The 20,186-nt window shown below is 34.7% G+C and overlaps 10 protein-coding genes and 6 pseudogenes across 16 annotated transcripts, besides 2 other annotated features; 2 read left to right on the top strand and 14 right to left on the bottom strand.

Annotated features, from left to right (window-relative positions):
- Positions 1 to 13,272: part of a mobile genetic element that runs on past the window's edge.
- On the bottom strand, positions 598 to 1,051 carry TVAGG3_0455300 (annotated as a pseudogene). The gene has a single exon. A coding segment is annotated over exon 1 (454 nt).
- On the top strand, positions 1,088 to 1,964 carry TVAGG3_0455290 (annotated as a pseudogene). Its single transcript has one exon. A coding segment is annotated over exon 1 (877 nt).
- On the bottom strand, positions 2,474 to 3,368 carry TVAGG3_0455280 (annotated as a pseudogene). Its single transcript has one exon. A coding segment is annotated over exon 1 (895 nt).
- On the bottom strand, positions 4,269 to 4,590 carry TVAGG3_0455270 (annotated as a pseudogene). The gene has a single exon. A coding segment is annotated over exon 1 (322 nt).
- On the bottom strand, positions 4,690 to 5,207 carry TVAGG3_0455260 (annotated as a pseudogene). Its single transcript has one exon. A coding segment is annotated over exon 1 (518 nt).
- Positions 5,460 to 5,792, bottom strand: TVAGG3_0455250 (uncharacterized protein; the record flags this gene model as incomplete). Its single annotated transcript, XM_051234808.1, has 1 exon — positions 5,460 to 5,792. One exon carries the CDS (start codon positions 5,790 to 5,792, stop codon positions 5,460 to 5,462), a length of 333 nt encoding a protein of 110 aa, XP_051104538.1.
- On the bottom strand, positions 7,702 to 8,055 carry TVAGG3_0455240 (annotated as a pseudogene). The gene has a single exon. A coding segment is annotated over exon 1 (354 nt).
- On the bottom strand, positions 9,175 to 9,832 carry TVAGG3_0455230 (uncharacterized protein; the record flags this gene model as incomplete). The annotated part of the gene is made up of 1 exon (XM_051234807.1): positions 9,175 to 9,832. A coding segment is annotated over one exon (658 nt), but the record flags the coding sequence as incomplete, so codon positions are not given.
- TVAGG3_0455220 (phage tail repeat-like family) lies at positions 9,881 to 10,105 on the bottom strand (the record flags this gene model as incomplete). Its single annotated transcript, XM_051234806.1, has 1 exon — positions 9,881 to 10,105. The coding sequence occupies one exon, from the start codon at positions 10,103 to 10,105 to the stop codon at positions 9,881 to 9,883; it is 225 nt and encodes a 74-aa protein (XP_051104536.1).
- On the bottom strand, positions 10,485 to 10,637 carry TVAGG3_0455210 (uncharacterized protein; the record flags this gene model as incomplete). The annotated part of the gene is made up of 1 exon (XM_051234805.1): positions 10,485 to 10,637. The coding sequence occupies one exon, from the start codon at positions 10,635 to 10,637 to the stop codon at positions 10,485 to 10,487; it is 153 nt and encodes a 50-aa protein (XP_051104535.1).
- Positions 13,273 to 13,323: 51 nt separating the features above from the next.
- TVAGG3_0455190 (phage tail repeat-like family) lies at positions 13,324 to 13,650 on the bottom strand (the record flags this gene model as incomplete). The annotated part of the gene is made up of 1 exon (XM_051234804.1): positions 13,324 to 13,650. A coding segment is annotated over one exon (327 nt), but the record flags the coding sequence as incomplete, so codon positions are not given.
- Positions 13,651 to 13,722: 72 nt separating this feature from the next.
- TVAGG3_0455180 (uncharacterized protein) lies at positions 13,723 to 14,471 on the top strand (the record flags this gene model as incomplete). Its single annotated transcript, XM_051234803.1, has 1 exon — positions 13,723 to 14,471. A coding segment is annotated over one exon (749 nt), but the record flags the coding sequence as incomplete, so codon positions are not given.
- Positions 14,472 to 14,575: 104 nt separating this feature from the next.
- TVAGG3_0455170 (serine threonine-protein phosphatase family) lies at positions 14,576 to 14,818 on the bottom strand (the record flags this gene model as incomplete). The annotated part of the gene is made up of 1 exon (XM_051234802.1): positions 14,576 to 14,818. The coding sequence occupies one exon, from the start codon at positions 14,816 to 14,818 to the stop codon at positions 14,576 to 14,578; it is 243 nt and encodes an 80-aa protein (XP_051104532.1).
- Positions 14,819 to 14,836: 18 nt separating this feature from the next.
- Positions 14,837 to 15,199, bottom strand: TVAGG3_0455160 (uncharacterized protein; the record flags this gene model as incomplete). Its single annotated transcript, XM_051234801.1, has 1 exon — positions 14,837 to 15,199. One exon carries the CDS (start codon positions 15,197 to 15,199, stop codon positions 14,837 to 14,839), a length of 363 nt encoding a protein of 120 aa, XP_051104531.1.
- A 1,357-nt stretch (positions 15,200 to 16,556) lies between these two features.
- TVAGG3_0455150 (aldo-keto reductase) lies at positions 16,557 to 17,551 on the bottom strand (the record flags this gene model as incomplete). The annotated part of the gene is made up of 1 exon (XM_001297876.1): positions 16,598 to 17,527. One exon carries the CDS (start codon positions 17,525 to 17,527, stop codon positions 16,598 to 16,600), a length of 930 nt encoding a protein of 309 aa, XP_001297877.1.
- Positions 17,552 to 17,723: 172 nt separating this feature from the next.
- Positions 17,724 to 18,763: a mobile genetic element.
- A 50-nt stretch (positions 18,764 to 18,813) lies between these two features.
- Positions 18,814 to 20,139, bottom strand: TVAGG3_0455130 (dynein heavy chain family; the record flags this gene model as incomplete). Its single annotated transcript, XM_001328632.2, has 1 exon — positions 18,814 to 20,139. The coding sequence occupies one exon, from the start codon at positions 20,137 to 20,139 to the stop codon at positions 18,814 to 18,816; it is 1,326 nt and encodes a 441-aa protein (XP_001328667.1).
- Positions 20,140 to 20,186: the final 47 nt, after the last annotated feature.

Here is a 20,186-nt window from a genome sequence, read left to right as displayed (position 1 = left end):
TATGTTGGATAAGTGGGGATTTCACAGGTTCTTTTACCAGTTCAGATAAATGATTGGGTCCCATCTTCTTTTTTTTGCTCTTCCTCATTCTTCGGTAAGTCACGAGTTAATATAATTTGGTTGAGTTGCTGACCTTGTTAATTCAGGACTAACATTACTTAACATTTAATAATGTCGTGATTTATCATCATTTACGTATAACCATCCGTAATCTCTGCTTTTGCGTTAGTGTTTCTTTTGACTAGGTGAAACGTCTTCTCATTTATATTCGAATAAAAAAAATATATTTTAAACTTTTATTTTGCTGGAACTTTTGAATCTATTATTTTCCTGTATTTGTTCATGAAGTGATTTTTAGCATTTTCATCGAAATTATAGACGCTATATATTCATCTCTTAAAGAAGGCAAAGCATACAAACTTGTTATACCTTATGAACCAAAGAAGACAGACGACTATGAATATTATGAGTCTAAAGTTGTAGAAGTTCAAGGTAAATTGGGTAAAAAGATTTTAGAGTCTAAGCCGGTGTTTACTCCTAAAGAGGAAGAGAACATTGACATTGACCCAGAAATGTTCTAAAAATAAAATTTTATTTTTACATGTCAAATTTCTTTTTCTCTGGAACTGGCTCTGGTTCTTTCTTCTCTTCTTCTACTTTCTTTTCTTTCTTTTCTCTCTTCTTCTTTTCTGGTGGAGTTATGTCAAATTTCTCCGAACCATATTTATGTAAAAGTTCTTTTGTCCTTTAATAGCTCATCTATTCTGTTTTCTATTTCATCTTCAAGAACAGCGCATGTGTCTTCTTTGCATTCTAAGAACTTTTGTTGGACTTCATCTTTCCAATCGGTGTCATCTCTGTCAACAAGTCTGTCATTGACAAATTTTAAGACTGCTCTGCTTAATGTTTTATGGTTCTTGTCATATTCCCAGAAACAGAACTTTAGAACAAATTCACCTTTCTTGTTTACACTATGTAAGATTTTATGGTCGACAGATGTTTTGCTGTCGAAAAGCTTGTCTCGAATATAGATAGCGAAATCGCTAGACATTTTCTAAAAGATAAAAATTTTAATTTTTCTAAAAATATGTTAGAAAAAAAGTTTGCTGACATTGACAAGAAATTTGAGAATGTTTTTAAATAAGAACAAGAGAAAGTTAGAAAATGCTCAGATAAAGCCTATACATGACAAGTTCTTATTTGCTCAGAATGGTATAACAGGTCTAATTGCACCACCTGGGTCGGGTAAGACTTTCACTTATCTTAAAATGGCTGCACAACAACAAGAACTAGATGAGAAGAACCCATTCTATGAGTTAGTTGTTATTTGTTCGACTTCTGGTCAATTTGACCAAACCGTCAATTCGTTCAAAGATATTATAAAGAAGTCTAAGTTAGTATGTATAAAGGATACTGAGTTGTTAGATTGGATAAAGAAGTACCAAAGAAGAGTTTTGAAGTATAATGCTATAAATGAGTATATAAATTCTAAGTTCAAAGACCCTAATGAGGAAATGCAGAGAATATTAGAGAAGAAACACTTCAGAAACAAACAGAAAGAGATAGAATACATTTCGAAGAAATTGCAATCTTACGATTGGAAGACATACCCTCATAGGTGTCTTCTTATTTTAGATGATTTCGCTTCTCATCCTTTGTTAAAGAACAGAGAACAAGACATGTGTCGAATTCTCAAGAAGCTCAGACACTTTAACATCTCAGTTGTCATTTGTGTACAGACAGCAAAGAGTTTAAGTAAGGATGTTAAAAGAATACTTACTGACATTATACTTTTCCCCGGATTGTCCGAAGACGATTTCATGGAACTTATGAAAGAGTCCATGGCAGGTAAGTTTGACAGACATGAACTATGGGAGAAGTACAAAGTCATACAAGACCCTCATACTTCTTTCAGAATTCATATCTACGCAAACAAAGTTCAAATTGTAAAAAGTCAAGCTTGAAAAATGTAAGTGTTTAGTCTTAGTAAGTCTGTTGTGGTGCTGGGGCTGTCGGTTCTTCTGGCTTTGGAAGGCATTCAGGAAGAGGAACGTCAGTCATCTGTTTGTGTCCTGTCGGAAGGAAAATTTTTTCTTGTCGGATGGAAAAACCTTTCCTGTCGGAAGGAAAAACCTTTCCTGTCGGAAGGAAAAACTTTTCCTGTCGGAAGGAAATTTTTTTCCAGTTGTCGGGAAAATTTTTTCCAGTTGTCGGGAAAATTTTTTCCTGTCGGAAGGAAAAACTTTTTCTGAAGTTCGACCAAAAAGTTCTCAATTTTCGAAAATTTGAATGGTTTACGGACGGACAACTAGAAAATTTTTTCCTGTCGGAAGGAAATTTTTTTCCAGTTGTCGGGAAAATTTTTTCCTGTCGGAAGGAAGGACTCGGAATGCCAGAAGGATTTGACGAGGCAATTTACCTAATTGAGCTACTTGAGCCATCTGAAGTCAAGCTTGAAAAATAAAGAGTTCATTTACTCTACTTGTTTGAAGTTGTCAAAATACTCTGTTATTTTTTCCTTTAACAATGGCAAATCTTCTTTGAATGTAAGTATTGTACAACCTTTCATATCATAGTGTGTTTGAGGTAACGTATCTTGAACTATTTGTTTCACATCTTCATTTGGGGTCATTGAAATCGGTAAGTTTTCGCGATAGAACCAATTTCTGTCAGATTTGTAAATCTTAGCAAGGTCGTAAAAGCTCTTGTTGTTTCTTCTGACTAAATGCAACATAACCATATCTTTATCTTCTTCATTTTCCATCTCTTCAGTATAAATCATATACTTATAGTTCTTTTCCTTTCCTTTTGGTACCGAACGTGGTATTCTTTTCTGAATGTTTTTTGTCTTTTGCTTCAAGCTTGTTTTCCATCTCTTCACGTTCTTGTCTATGAATTTCGTCAAGAAGTCTGTAAATATACCAAGCATAACGAGGCGAAGCCCACATTGCAACAGCATTTACAAGAAGTCTATGTACATAATATCCTCTCAAACCGTTTGGCAATTTTTCACGATTTTCATAGAGTTTTGGCGACTGGGGTTTTTTACTTACTCGCTGTTCTTCACTGTTTTCATAGAGTTTTGGCGACTGGGGTTTTTTACTTACTCGAGTTTTTGCGACTACGAAAAAATCCGTAGTCGAATTTTCAGCTTCATTTAATAGTTCAATAGTGCTTTGGTTCCTAAACCAGTCTTGTGGTTTCTTAGTATCTGGAGCAAAACATGCTGTCAAAATACTTTGCATTTGGTACATATCGTCTTTGACCGAACGAATGAGACGGAGTTGTTTGTTAAACTGTATGTACTCATATTCTTCATTTATAGCTTCATGGACTATAACTGTTGTTGTGTTCTCTGTTGTTGACATATCTGTCCTTACATACAAAATAAAAAAATAAATAAAAATAAAACTAACTTTATTTTTTCTATCTTAAGGAAATTCATGATTTTCATAGAGTTTTGGCGACCCAGATAAAAGTCGGTCTCGCTGTGCTTCATGATTTTCATAGAGTTTTGGCGACTAAGGTTTCTTACCTACTCGCTGTTCTTCACTGTTTTCATACGGAATCTCTTCTCTCAGTTTTTCGAGGGTAGCAATCTTATGCCATTTTACTCAGATTTTTGTGCTGAATTCAGCAAAAATATATTTTAGGGTAGAAGGTTAGATCTAACCTGTTTTCTAACCTGTTTTCTACCCTCTTGAATTTGTCAAGACTTCTTCGTACATGCTTTGTCAAGACTTCTTCGTACATGTTTTGTCAAGACTTCTTCGTACATGCTTTGTCATGATTTCATCGTAAATGTTTTGTCAAGACTTCTTCGTAATGAGCGTAAATCAGACAAAAATATATTTTAGGGTAGAAGGTTAGATCTAACCTGTTTTCTAACCTCTTTTCTACCCTCTTGAATTTGTCATGATTTCATCGTAAATGTTTTGTCAAGACTTCTTCGTACATGTTTTGTCAAGACTTCTTCGTAAATGTTTTGTCAAAACTTCTTCATCGTAATGAGCGTAAATCAGACAAAAATAATGTTTAGGGTAGAAGGTTAGATCTAACCTCTTTTCTAACCTCTTTTCTACCCCAGTTATTTTATAAGCGTTTTACATGGTAAACGTTATTTTTGGAATTTTGTGAAAACTCAACGGTTTGACACATGCCCTAAAAAATTATTTTACTCAGAATTTGTTGCTGAATTCAGCAAAAATAATTTTAGGGTAGAAGTTAGATCTAACCTGTTTTCTAACCTGTTTTCTACCCCAGTTATTTTATAAGCGTTTTACATGGTAAACGTTATGAATTCGTGAGACTTTAAACAGTTTTGTAGCTTCTATTTCTTCTTTTAGTACATCGAATGTTTTAACGATACCGAAAGTCTCTTTATACTTCTTCTTGACGTCAGATAATAGGAAATCTTCTGCTGTTGGATAGTTTTTGTTCAGAAATGCTAACATGTCCATTTTATTTTCTACCGGCTTCTCTGCTTCTTTCTTTAAGTCTGCATAGTTCGTTTCTCATTCTTTCTATCTCTTGACGGAGTAGTATTATTTCCTAATTGCTGCTTTACATTTTGAACATTGCGGGTTTCATTTTTGCGTTATATTCTGAAACCTTACCTGCTAAAAACAACTAAGGCGTCAATGGTTTTCTTTAACGCAAAAGCTGCTGTTTTATCTGTTCATTCCATACCTTACCTCTTCTATCTTTATCTCTTATCTGCCATACACATTCTGCAACTAACGAAACAAAGTTGTCGTAGGTCTTAAATTCTTCAGATTTATATTATGTCAAACATTCTTATATACCATATCGCAATCTTTGTCCATAACCTTATGGTTGCAATGAAATCCTAGAAACTCATAGTTTACCTTTCGTATGAACTTCTTTATTTCTACTGAGTCAGTTGCTTTGACTTCAATTTCGTCGAATTCAGGAATAGTGAGTTTTTGTTGTTGGATTTCAGGTAGTTTGGGTAAATGGTCGATGAGGTCCTGCATGTCGTAAAGATACTGTTCATTTTCTTCATCTTTCGCACTACAGTCTAAATTACATGTTAAAAGTTCTTGCTTTATCTTCTGGATTTTTGTTTCGAAAGTATATGAAGAAGGAATGAAGCTTTTCATTTCTACTAACATAGATGTTGGATTCATGACTAACGAGTTTGGTGCTGTTGTTTGAATTGTTGTTGTGCCGATTGTTGAAATCATATCTTTACATACAAAATAAAAAAATAAAAAAAAAATAAAACTAACTTTATTTTTTATTTCGGGAAAATTCATGAAAATTCAAGAGGGTAGAAAACAGGTTAGAAAACAGGTTAGATCTAACCTTCTACCCTAAAATATATTTTTGGGTCCTTTACACTCATTACGAAGAAGTCATGACAAAACATTTACGAAGAAGTCATGAAAATTCAAGAGGGTAGAAAACAGGTTAGAAAACAGGTTAGATCTAACCTTCTACCCTAAATTATATTTTTGGTCCGGGAACAACTTTCTCTCAATAGGGGCTGTAGCGTACTCTTTGCGTAAACGGTTCAGACCTTCCTCGAACTCTTGGTCTCTCTTGGACTGAGATTGGAATTGTGGGGCAGGGTTTTGCATAAACATCCAAGGGTTGGGGAAGTAAGGCATAGGCTGAGGAGGGTAGTTCGGGAAGCCTTGTGGTGGGTAGTAACCTTGAGGTGGAAATTGGTAGTAAATCGGAGGTACTTGCTGGAACTGAGGTGCAGGGGCTGGTGCTTTAGGTTCCTCTGGTTTGGGAATGGACTGGGTTGGTGGTACGTCGGACATTGTCTTGAAACAGTACAAATATTGTTCTGAAGCAGTGCAAGTATTGTTCTGAAAAAGTACAAGTATTGTTCTGAAGCAGTGCAAGTATTGTTCTGAAAAAGTACAAGTATTGTTCTGAAGCAGTGCAAGTATTGTTCTGAAAAAGTACAAGTATTGTTCTGAAAAAGTACAAGTATTGTTCTGAAACAGAAAATTTTTCTCACAAATTGAGAGCTTTTACGGGAAATTTGTTCTGAAACAGTACAAGACTAGTTCTGAAACAGTACAAGTATTGTTCTGAAAAAGTACAAGTATTGTTCTGAAAAAGTACAAGTATTGTTCTGAAACAGTACAAGACTAGTTCTGAAACAGTACAAGTATTGTTCTGAAAAAGTACAAGTATTGTTCTGAAGCAGTGCAATGGACAACATCGAGCCATTAGATGAGGCAGTTTACCTTATAGAGATAAATGAAGTTGTTAAGCAGTACTTGGGCAAGGACAAAGCCAACAAGTCCCTCGGCTTCTGGTTGTCTGGAAGAGGTGCGCTGAAAATCGAAATTGAAACCGGAATTCCAATTCAAATACCAGACGGGACAGCCTACGATGGCATAAAGGACGCCAAAAGAAACCCTCTTGAAGTTCTTTGCCAAGCGTCCTTGGATACTACTTCCAAACAGAGAGAGTCCAATTCCACGAATTATACAAATTCTCAGAGCACTGTTCCACTTCTCGGGTCAGCCGTTCTACATAACCTGTGAAGGCGACATCCAACCAGTTCAGTAAACCTTAACGTTTAACTTCACTTTTTTATGTTTTTTTGTGAAAGTGTCAAAAATAAATTGTTTTCATGAGTTTTCTACGATGTTAGAAAAGTGGTTAGAAAACGTGTTAGATCTAACATGCTAACATAAACATTATTTTTCAATATTTTTCAGCACTTTTCCGTAGTTATATATGAAAGACAATTCGAGATAAAAGTCATAGTACAATGGAATAATATGTTTGCACACCATTTGTTGTGAACCAAACTTGAAAGTCAGAGAAACTGTTACTAGGTGGTTCGTAGAATTTAGAAGCAAAGTCATAAAGTCTTACCAATACTAGAAAACTATTGTTGCTTGAACTGAAACTTGCATGACACATAACATTTTGAGGGTCAAACACGTTTCTATAAACTGTCAAATCTGCTGGTGGAAGTATAAATTGAAATGGACCATCTGGTGGTAATGGTTCGTTCTGGTTTAGTAACGAAGAAATTGTGCCCAAGAACGTTTGTCTTACTTTCCAAATAAAAACTCTGTATCTCTTGGAGGGTTAATTTCAATCTTTTGAAATGAAACGGTGGAGTTCATCTTGTCATATTCTAGTTTCAGATAGTATGTTCCATTTAGTAAAGAGTCGTATTTTTCTTGAAATTCCCAATAATATTTGTTCATTTGAGTTTGAAAGTCATTTAGAGTTTTTCTCAAGACTTTTCGTCTGAACGAACTGTAAAGATCCTCATTTCGTCAAATTTGTCTATTAGACCACCAGAACCTTTATACTGCCCATGAAAATATACTGCGAACATAAATGCGTTAGTTTCTATTTGAAAACAAAACTCTTCTAAATCCTATTGCCTTTGCATCTGAAGGACTTTGAAGCCAACGAATTGGATAGTCAAACCTGTACTCGGGATGAAATTTCTTCATCTGAAATAGTCTACCAGCATTTGTAAATATATAGTCTAACGGTTTTGTATCTGCTACTTTTGTTCTTTGTTTTTCAACCTGAAGCATTTAATATATGTAAAAATATATTGTTTTAAAAATGGTATGTCATTTCATATTTCTCATCTAACAAACAAGTTTTCCCAACGGTCTTCTCCAACAAACTCAGCGTACATTTCAAATAAAATTTAAAAAATGTCACTTTTTTAAAAATAAATTTTTACTTCATGCAATGTTTTATTTCTGTGCCGTCTCAAGTATACCCAATATTTCCTTTTCGATATTACATGAACTTCGGTGAAAATTTTGTCCAATTTGAATTGACCCATCTTTTCACCGACCATTCCCATTTCAATGAGTTTGTTGTACCCTTCTTCGTTCGTCATGAGTGCGTCAATGTTTTCATAGTAAACCTTCACTTTCGATTTGACTTCGGAGAAGAATTTGTTGTAGTTGTCAAGGACTGCTTTTGCGAACTGAGGGTAAGACCAATGTTCGACAATAGGTTTTAATGTGGTTCTAACCACTTTGACCTTGAGTGAATTCGTACTTCAAAACAAAAGGAGAAAATTTCAACAAAGTTGTCGACCTTCTCATAATGTTTACTCTTCATCTCTTGAGGTTTCTTAATGGAATATCCCATGTCGAATTCATAAGCAATTTGAGTGTCATTGCAAGTTTGGGGTTTGAAGCTTTCCTAATATCATACAGTTGTTGTATGACTTTTCCAAACTGTATAGTTCCTTCCCGGGAACTCACCATCTTCGTTTGGAATTCCAGTCGGAATATATTGGACAAACCTCATGTATGCAGCGTTAAGGTCGACATAGTATATCTTTTCGTTTGAGTCGAACTTGTCGCAACCAATTGGTCCAGTTTGTGGAAATTCAAGTGAGTCTCTTATCTTCTGCGAAACTTCTCCTGTTATCTCATAAACATCGTCGAAGCAACCTGTTTCATATAAAACCTTCTGACCTAACTCAGATGCTCTCCAATACAATTTGACGTCAATTGGATGTCTCAATGGAAGTTTGTTTATAGCATCTTGAAGTTCTTGCAACCTCATTGGAAGTTCTTCTGGTTCAGGTTGGTATCCGAACAATCCAACTCCTTGTGGAATTGTGTACTTCTTTTGTACTAGAACTTTGTCTGGAACAACTTTTGGTCTTGCTAACAGTGAAAAGTTTGTTTCGTCTTTGGTACAAAAGTTTCTGTCAGCTTGTCATCTGGAATTGGTTCCAACAAACCTTTCTCGAAAGAATGTTTACAGCTCTGACAATGTTGCACTTGCCTTTTCCGAACAATGGGTTTGTAAGACTTTCGTTCAACATGAAGTGGTTGTGGACAATTACAATCTTCAACCATGGTAAATTGAACTCAACAACATAGTCGTCATGTGAAGAACCTTTAGCTGTAGGTATGTTGACTCGGATATTGACATTTGCCAACGGTGCAATTTTTGCCAATTGACCTCTGAGAATGTACCTTGTCTTCACACATGACTCAAGATACTTCATCTTCTCTTCTGAAACAAGACCAGAGTTCCTGAGACATGTAAGAATGCAAGGTTCGTTGACAATTGTTTCAATTGAATTGTAAATTCCATACCTTGTCAAGTCAATGTCAGACTTATTTATGAACGGGAAGTATCCAGCATGTTGTCTGACTGCTTGAGGGTTAGGTTGGTACCATTCGAACTTGACACTTGCAATTCCTTCAATTGCATTCAAAATGTCTGAGTCGGAGTCAACCATTTGTTCTCTCTTTGTAGTCTTGAAAGCGTCAAGAAGTTTTGCGGCTGTTTGTTCATTGCCATTTGCATAGTAAATGTGACCATCCAAATCCGTTATGGTCAATCTGAGATTGTGTCCTTTCTTATTTCCGTCTTGTATGGCAGCAAGTACACCCATGAAGCCTTCTTTGTTCTTTCCTTCGTCAAAGTTTACTGTAAAGGTTCGACCAGATGTAATTTGACTTCTAACTTCACGATACTTCTCATATGCATATCTTGTTCTTTCCATGGGAGCATGACCATCCTCTGCACTACCTTTTTTCCTTCTCAAAGGATGCAATTGTTCGTCATGTTTCCAGTAGAATCTGGCAAAGCCGTCGTGTCCTTCAACTTGAGGTTCACTAACATCGAAAGGCATGTTCATAAGACGTTCTTCTTCTAACCTCTCTAGTCTGTTTGGATAATTTGCACGTGCTGTTTCCAAATCCATTTCGTAGCGAAGACCAGCCAGTTTGTCATAGACTTTTATGGGTCTTCCCTTCCTATATTTAAAATTCTTCGAAACTCTCCAACCATATCTTTGCAACTCTGCTTTTATTCTAGCAGATTTTCTATCCATTCTATATGGGGGCATTTTTATAAAAATAAAAAAATGTTTTTTTTTTCTTTACTTAACATAACCGCCTGCTGCCATAAGTCTTTGACGCCAACCCATACCAGCTAATGAAGGTTGACTTGGTTTAGTTTGGAAACTAAACTTTGGTTTTGGTTTATCTTCAGTTTTTGGTTTCTCTTCTTCTATCGGTTTTTCGTCACTTTTCGGTTCCTCTGACTTTACTTCACTTGCAGGAACAGTTGTGTCGTCAACATCTTCATAAATATCATATGCCATTTGTTTTTGTTTTCCTTTCAACTTTTTGTGTTTGTTGTAAAGTTTAGAATATTTCGACTCTAAGTCAATGAGATGTTCTATAATGAACTGTTGGTCAGTGAAGTAAACTTTTCCATCTGTTGTCTCGAAAGCTCCTTCAGACTTCAATATTTTATTTGTGAGAGTCTGTTTCTTTTTTGAGATACTAGCCGTTCCATTTCTATGAAAAGTGACTTTATAGTTAGGGTTTGTATTTCCAGACCTGGCACTTTCTATTATTGAATTTTTCTCTTCATCTGTAAGTTCTTTGACAGGTTTTGACAATGGTTCTGAACTTTTTGTTTGTGGTGTCAAATCTACCGTTTCAACTTCTTCGGTCATTTCATCTCAGTAAAAAAATTTAGTTTGGTTTGTTTTCAACTGGTTGTTGTTGTTTTTTAAGTCGGTCTAAAACTTCCTGAGGTATAGGAAGAACTTGACAAACACGTTGTGTAACTGCTGGAAGTCGACAAATCCATCTTGAACCCATTTGTCTCAATGCTGTATTGTTCATTTCATCTCAGTAAAAAACTTTACATTCCCCACGTTTGAGGCGGTTGAGGTTGGTTATTGTTTACCCATTGTTGTGCATGGTTATATCCTCTGTTAAAGAATCTTTCACCTTGGTCCATATAGTGTCCTGCTTGGTTATAGTAGTCATTTGCTTTGTTATAATAGTTTCCTGCTTGTCTTCCTACATTGTCCATCCATCCTTGAACTTTTCCTCTTGTTTCAGGATTTGGAATAAGATTTGTTGCATCTCGTGCTACATCCCAACCTTTCTGTACAGTTTGTATAATAGGTTGTGCTTTCTCTTTAAGTATACCTAATGTACTCAAAATCTTCCTTCCAACTCCAAATACACCTCTGGCTATTGTTCCCACTGCGGGCAAAAATCTGGATGCAACTCCTGCTAATGCGCCAAATAAACCCATTTCTTATGGGGTAAAAATGACGAATCCAAACAAGGACCCCTATGTTTCTAAAGCGACAAAGAAAGCACTCATGGTAAAAATCTTTAGTTCAACACCAAATGCTTGGTTTATGGATATCTTGGAAAACATTCCGAGAGTTAGAACAGATGGACCACCATACTGGCTAATATTTGTCGGTCAAAACACAAGATACTGTGAAGCCATACCATTATGGTCCAAAAATATTTTAGATGTGAAAACTGCTTTGACAATATTCGTTGACAAATACCATCCAACAAAACTGACATCTGACTGTGAAAGTTCTTTCAAATCAGATGATGTAAAAAACTATCTGCGTTCAAAAAATGTAAACCAATATTTCATTGTCGACCAAAACCATTCTGCTCTTGGTGTCATTGACGGTTGTATAAAAATGTTAAGAGACTTAAACCAACCACAAGGTGCTGAAGCAAATGAAATGTCATATGACGACAAATATAGACACTTCTCCATGGCAAAGATGAGACAAGTTTTAAATATTTACAATAGCCGTAAACAAAAAGGTTTGGGAAACCACTCCCCCGAAGAAATGAAAAACAACCCTGACTTAGAGAAAGACTATATATTTAATAATTTAGTCAAAAGAGACAAACAAGAAAGAATGCCGGGCTTCAAACTTCAGAAAGGTGACAAAGTAAAAATAGAAATACCTAAACGCGACCCATATGAAAATACTATTGACTATGACAACAATGGGAACCCGACAGGTACTCACATTCGTGTTCGTAAAAATAGAAGAAAGTATACAAGAGAATATTATGAAGTTTTAGGCAAACATGGCAAAATGTACACACTGCAAGCAGAAGATAAAACTACTATTGTCAGACCTCGTTTCAAACTTGTCAAAGTTCAAGGTGGTATACTTTCAAAGACAGTTCCTAACAAATATAAGACAACTCCTGACGAATATGCTAAAGAAGTTGAAAATGACGACTAAGCAATTCTATACCATGCGTAAACTGTCATGTAAGGTGGCATGTATTCTTTACTTTGTCCCGTTGTTTGCGTATATCCTGAAACGCGATGTGTATGGTTTCCTTCTCCCTGAGTGTCATCCCAGTAACAATTTATAGCAAACTTAACGTTATCTTCAACATCATATCCTTTACCTTTTGTCATTGCTGACCAATCCCAATATCTATGCTTATGCCAACCTGCTTGAGATGTACTTAAATCTATGTAGTGACTATGTGCAGGTAAATTTTCACCTGAAATCGTTTTACTTCCACCTGTTTCCTTTGAAGAGTTTGCACAATACAAAAACCTGTCGACTATTTGTTCCCATGCACCAACACCAAACATTACTTGAGGACCTCTTGCTTCCATAGATGTATAAATAGAACCTACTGGGTTCATTAAATCAAACATATGAGACATTATAGGATTGTCTCTTTTGAACTTAAAATATAGTGCAACTATTTCAGGTTTCTTCTGGTTTGTGTCAGAATATTTTTTATAATATAATCTTATGTTTTCAGGGTAGGTAAAATCTTGACTATAATATTTATTTCTGTCATCTATATAATAATATACTATTCTCGTTTTTTCTATTGCATTATATCTTTTATATCTATAATAATCTAAATATAATGTTTGCTTTTGTTCATCTGCATGTAGTGTTCCTTCGTCATCTACATAGTCATAATAATATGGTGCTGGAGCTGGGTCAGGCAATGTCATATCTGCCATTTCATAAACTCGGAAATATTTCTTTTGTTCGTCTCCATATAAGTTTAAGTAGCAGTTGTTGTCTAATGGAACTTTAACTTGTGTACCATCATTCTTTATATAGCTTACATACATTTCATTGTTATTTTTCGGAATGAGTTTACACCGTGTACCATTTTTTAAGGAATGTACAAACTCCCATCTAAAATATTTATTTTCTTCATAGATAGAAACATCCCCAACAATAGTTTCAATATTTTTTGTTGTTCCTATCAAACTTTGGTATATTCCGTTGACATATGTTTTATCTGCTTTCTTTTCAAGGCTAACGTTTAAGTCTGTTATTTCAGAAGATGTATGTGTATGTCCAACGGCACTTTTCCTGTTTAAGGTTTCTTGTAAGTTTGTAATATTTGCAATGGTATGTGTATGTCCAACGGCACTTTTACTGTTTAAGGTTTCTTGTAAGTCTGTTATTTCAGATATAGAATGTGTATGAGTCTTTTTAGAATATTCGTTTTCAGCTCTTGTCACTTCACTTGACATTTTATTGTCAACATATGTTTTGTCTGCTAGTTCAGGATGAGTATGTTCTTTTGTTGCATAAGCATTGTTAGCTCTTTCTTCTTCTTTTGCTATTGCATCGTCTACATATTCTTTGTCAGCTTTGTTGTCAACATCTGTTTTCAAAAGAAGTTCATTTATAGGTTTCTCGTTTAAAGTTCCTTTTGTTGGATTTATACAGACAGTATTGTTCTTCTTGTCTTGAAATAGAAACTCATCTGTCATTGGGTTTAATGTCAGTTTTAAGTTTCCTTCTTTCAATGACTCAGATATCTTAGAGTAGTTTGAAAAGTTTGTTGTGTTCTTATTTAGAGCTTGCATAATGAGTTGTCGGTTGTGTTGTATTTCTCTCATGGAAGCAATATCTTTCGACATTTTTATTCTAGATAAAATATGCTTCCAATAGAAAAAGAAAATTCAAGAGTTGCTACAACTAAACCATTAGATGAACTTTTTACTAATGTCGGTCAAAAGTTTGAGACAGATACCGTAAAGCATGAAGGCTATCGTTTTGACTACCCATTAAGATGGTTAAGAGACCCATCTGTCACAAAAGCTATTGGCTTTCGTAGAATGAAGTTTGTGTCTGTAGAAGATAAAAGTTTTCCATTTATTGTAAGGTTTCATATAGATTATATATCTGAAGGGAAACGAAAAATGTGGGAAGAAATTGAACTAATACAAGTTGACCTTTCATCTTCTCTACAGACTGCGTTAAAAAATATAGAAGATAAAATAAATTCATGTTATGCAAAATATGCTGATGAATATGCAAATACCGAGAGCACACTTTATGTGAGAATTGTATATGACAAACAAAATTCACAAGTGTCATTTCAAATCTACGAAAACAATCCAAATAAAGACGAACAAATATATACAGAATTCACTGCAATGTCATGGTATTATTTGCAAAGAATGTTAAATCAGAAAGTCGAACTTCCTTTAGCAAATATTTACAGTCGATATGCAAGAGATGAACCATATTTATTTAAAGATGTTTTCGACCAAGATGCTATTATTGTTCATGCTTCATTTTCTGGCGCCCAAAACTCTTTCTTATGCTTGGCAAATGACTTTTACGAAAAACCTACAAAGTTATACGAACCACCAAGTGGAAGTATTTCAGACTTTCAAGTATGGTTTACTACAGATGGAAGAAAAAGAATAATTCCATTATACCATGTGTTTTACTTAGAACTTAGTTTCATATACAACTACTATCGAACGGTAAAAATATAATTTTTTAATACGGTTGAGGTGTTGGATTTGGTTGCCAACTAGACTGTGGTGCAGGTTCAGGCTGTTGTATAACAGGAGCTTGTTCTTCTGGTTCAGGGTCTTTAGGTATAATACCAACGAACTGACCTACTCTTTTACCAATATTTTTGACTCCGTTCCAAATTCCTCTTCCTACGGTTTTTATTCCATTCCATATACCTCTTCCAACATTTCGAAAGAAGTTTCCTATCTTACTGAAGAAACCCATTTTACTATATGTAAAAATCTAATGTCCGCCTAGTCTCTTACGTTTCCTGTTGAGTTCCATAGCATTCTTTAACTGGAGCTCATACATTCTGTTTCTCCTCTGGTAGAAAACATATTCTGGGTCAACTCCTGTGTTCGCGTCATCTGCATAAAGTTGTTTATATCCCACTTCAGGGTTTGTATAAAACTCTTTCCATCTCATATTTGCATACCATGGTGGCAAACCTAACGCAGCGTCATTTGACATGGCAGTTTGCATTTGTACATCTGTTGGCACTTGACCATAGTTTGCCATTGCAGTTTGTATTCTAACTTCATTTGGAATATTCTCTGGGTTTGGTTGTCCAGGTTGCTGTGCATTCGCTAAGTTCTGTGCGTCCATTTAATATTAGATAAAAATATCTCTTACGAGTACATATACTGAACATTTGCAGGCATTGGTTCATCTTCATATTCTCTGTACTTTTCTGCCACGTCAAAGAAATAAATGACACAATGGAAAAAACCTAAAACAAGTAGTCCTATTTCAAACCACATTTACTTACTAATAAAATTTCTTTATTGTGACACTTTCTCCGGTTTATAGGACCTCTCTCATATTCTATCTTGTCATATATAAACTCATAGTCATGTATGTCCTCTAACCATCTCATAACGGTTTCCAAACCACTTTTATCGGATGTAAAGTAAAAGCATGGATGGTTATGTAAAACGTCTAAAGTTTCTAAAGAGTCTCTCAAAGTCCAGTCTACTTGGTATTGAAAATCCCATGTGTTATAGAACGGCGGGTCCACTATAAAGAAAACATTTTCCTTGTCTTTATATTTTTCATACAAATCTGTCCAATGACATCTCACAAACTCTATACCCTCAATATATTTTTCTATGTCCTCTTTGAAAACATTTGTATAGTTAAGATATAAAACTTTTGACATAAGTGTTTCAATGTCATGAACTCTTATAGAACCACTATATAATAGTCTAGCAGATATACTATCCCAGTCTATATATTCTGCTTTTTTCAAAACCTCTCTCACAATATTTTTCTTATCTAATGGTATACGTTCCATCTTACCTATAGGTATCTTTTCTTTTAACTCTTTCAATATATTGTTTGTGTCTGGTATATGTTTGAGACGGTCCATATAGTTGTCGAAGTCATTGCATATAATCTTTGAGTCTGGGAATATTGTATGGCACAAATGGGATATATAGAAACTTCCACCGAACAAATCTACAAATGTTAGACCATTCGGTAGTTTCTTAAGTTCTCTCAATAGAATATCTTTACATTTACTCTTATTTCCAAAGAACGGTAACGGAGGTTTTGTAAAATTCATTTATATATAATAATAAAAATGTTTTTACCCGAAAAGTGACAGAAAAGTGACAAAACATGAAAACATATATAATTTGTGAAAAGTGAAACATTATATAATGTTTTCGACCCAGAAGACTAACAATTTTCCGAATAAAAACTTCATTTATACTAAACATCTTCGGGGCTAGAGGGCGCAACGCGCCTGGAAGCCCTCCGAATAAAAACTTCATTTATACTAAACATCTTCAGGGCTAGAGGGCGCAACGCGCCTGGAAGCCCCACTACCTTTTTTTTTTTTTTTTTTTTTTTTTAGAAACTCCATTTTCATTTGAACTTCTTTTAATTAAAAATTTTCCCAAATCTTGTTTCTCTAAACACTCAAAAAGCAATTTTAATGACAATAAGACAGATTGGATTGGTTTATCTAACAAGAAAACAATAAAGAAAAAAAAAATAAGATTAAGCCCAAACATTGAATCCATAACCAAGAACATCAACACCAAAAACGTCTGGATAATACTTAAAAGCATAAAATCTATCAAGAGACTTGAGTTTAGACATTTGTGAGTCATTCAGAATGAAATTCATGTCGTAATTAAGTTTGATGTTTGTTGGATTTAATGACATAGGAATTGCAATAACTTTAGGACTCATTTGGATTAAGAATTTGATACAAACTTGTGCTGGTGTTTTTCCGATTTTGTTTGCAATACTAACAACATCTGGATCTTCAATTAATGTGCAACCGCGATATCCTTTAAGAGGTGGATGTCCAATAGTTGTGTGTGCCATCAAAAAGATGTTGTGACTCTCACAATAATCAATAAGTGGATGATGTTGTTTGTAAACATGGCATTCGACTTGATTTGCATATGGTTTGATATCACAGTTGAACCAAACACGTTCAAGTTGTTCGATTGAGAAGTTAGAAACACCAATATGACGTGTCATTCCTTTCTTCATGCATTCTTCCATCGCTTTATATGTGTCAAGTATATCTATCTGTTCATAAATAACTTTTCCATTGGAATCTTTTGGAAAATATTCTCGATCTGTTCTTGATTGGAGAGCAATTGGCATATGCATCAACCATAGATCAATATAATCGAGCTGTAACTGTTGTAATGTCTCTTTGAGTTCATATTCGACTAGATCTGGTCTGTGATGAGTACACCAAAGCTTAGAAGTAATGAAAATATCTTCGCGTTTGATTTTACCTTTATCAAAGATCTCTTTCAATGTATCACCAATAACATCTTGATTGTTGTATCCCCAGGCACAATCAAGATTTCGGACACCACATTCTTCGATTGCGTAATGAAGTGCTGCCTTGAGTTTTGTAGGATCTGTTGCCAAGAATGTTCCATATCCTAGCTGAGGAATATCCATGATTTATCTAAAAATGAAGTAAAAATGTTTTGTGAGAGAAATAATCGACTATGAATTCATATAGGTCCATTCAATTGAATTGGTTTCCTTCGAATGTAAATCGTAAAAATATTATGTCTATCTCATGGTTTCATAATGAATTTTTCTTGTATAATGTCATGCCTTTGATTATGCATGTGTATTGGATATGATTTGAGGGTGCACCCGTATGTACGTTTATTTGAGAGGAGGAGGATTACCCTCTCAATTTTGAGGGATTCGTTAGTTTATTTTCTCGATGAATATGCAATAAAATTTGATTTTTACCTTATCAATATACTTCATATAATATACACATGTTCATGTAAAAACTTTTTTCCAAAATCCTCAGGAATTAAGGGATTTTTGAATTTTAAGAATTTTTTTCGAATTTTTTCGAAAAAAAAATATTTTCAGAACAGCCTTAACGGCTAAGATTTAGGAACAATGTTAAGTATCAAAAAGAAAGGAGGTCTGATATAGACAACATATATCGTTGAAGGTTGAAAAAATCTCTAATATTTGAGCCCAAAATTTCAAATTTTAATTTTTTGAAAAAAGAGGCCACCCGTATGTACGTTTATTGAGAGGAGGAGGATTATATTTTTGAAAGGGTGAAACATTATGAATATGTTAATTATATAATAATATGTATTATTATAAAAAAGAAAAAATAAAGCACGTTAAAATTTTTCTTTCTTGATTTTTTACAAAATCTACTTAGAATTATGCAAAATATGACTAAATAATTATAAATGTCAAGTTAAATTTTAATTTTGATAAATAATTTAAATTTCAAAATATCAAGTTCAGTTCGACTATGTATGTAGTAATTCCTCAATAAAGTGCCAAAACCCTATTAAAATATATGAACATTTTCAACATTTTAATGTTTTTATTTAAAAATTTGATGGAATATGAGCTTCAAACAATTATTATGTAAATAAAAATAATTAAATATATGTATTTATTCGTATTACAACCGTAGTAAGTCGATTCTTCCTTTCTTCTACTGAGATTTGAATTTGATTTCGAATTGTAAAGAGATTCAAAGGGAAAATACTAGCGGATAAAAACTACCTCCATGAAAGGGTCATAATGGAGTCAAGTTGTATTTTTTGATATTTTTTGCTTTTCGAGCCTAAATAGGTAGCCAAGATAATGCCTAAAAATAAGGTTCTAAATTCTGAAGTTTACATGATCCTCTCGTGTGCACCCTTAAGTCCCTTTTGCAAAATGTTACTCATATAATTTGAATCTGAGGCACGCTAATTTTTGAGAGCATCATTTGTAATGAATTGTAGACAATTTGGTAACCATGAATTCATGAGTTCTCTCACGTAATTAGCAACTGTTGCTTGTTTTTCGAGTAGTGAGTCTCTCCATGAATCAGCCAATGCTGTCCAACTCAAAACACTTGGATCGAAATAGACCATTCCGCAACGAGAAACAGTTGCAGGAGATGCTTCATCCAAATTGTCAACTTCGAACATCATTTTGACATGTGGCGATAACTGGATACGCTCGTTATTCGGAAGGCAAAGGACTTTGTTATCATCCAACAATGAGTTCATTGACTCAATCCACAAGGAATCGACAGGACCATCAACGATAATCCATTTGCCAACGGTTTGTTCAGAAAATGACATTTCTCTGATGATTTTTGACAAAACGCCGTCAGCCCATTCACTTGTTACAGGATTGAAGGAACCGTAGAGTTCTGCAATAGAGATTGCCTTTGGATTGAGGGATTCCACTTGTATTGGCTTGTACAAACTGTTGTTTGTCTTTGAAAGATCAGTCAAAGCTAAAGAAAGAGATTTCCATGCTGTTGATTTTCCGCCCATCGCGCCACCGACCAACATAATTCCGTGTCTGACCAATGTTGTTTCGTATAACTCAGTAGCTTTTGCGATAGTTATATCCAATGGCTGTTCTTGGATTTGTTTGATTGACTCCTTCAAGGAATTCAAGAAGTCATCATTCGATGGTTTGTTGTATTCAACATTCGGGAATACATCACTTAATATGCCATTGAATAAAGGAATATCATCAGAAATCAATTTCGGAAGTGTGCAATCTCTTATTGTTCTGACTAAAAGTAATGATTCGTTTGCTTCCAAGTCATTTCTCTTTGCTTTTCCTGCTGTTGAAAGAATGGCTTTCATGGCTCTCAAGCCCCAATCGTAGTGGTGGCTGTTTGATAACTGTTTCCTGCACAAATCAAACAATGCAACTAATTTGACAGCCAATGAAGAAGCGGTTGTAAAACCGCCGGAGAAAAGCAAAATTTCTGAAATGAAAATGAAATCAGGGACCATCATTGCGCATGGTCTGAACAATGCTTTCAAGTTATCTGGTAGCTCAGTTCTTCCTGCGTAACCAGGGTTCATTGTGATGCAAATTGCTGCATTAGGATTCAATTTCAACGATCTTTTATCCAATTGAAATGTTTGTGCATTTTCAGCAATTGCATTTTGAATTGTTCTGACTTGTTGTGCAATAACAGAAAGAACTTCGATGTTAATACGGTTGAATTCATCGAAGCAAGACCACGATCCTGAACTAGAAAGACCTGCGAAGAACTGTGACATTTGTTCAGGAGTAACTTCTTCAGAACAATTGTAAACGACGCAAGATC

This window comes from Trichomonas vaginalis, chromosome V (genome assembly GCF_026262505.1).
Source record: "Trichomonas vaginalis G3 chromosome V, whole genome shotgun sequence".
In the NCBI taxonomy this organism is placed as follows: Eukaryota; Parabasalia; order Trichomonadida; family Trichomonadidae; genus Trichomonas; species Trichomonas vaginalis.
This window is presented reverse-complemented; position numbering and strand designations above follow the sequence as displayed.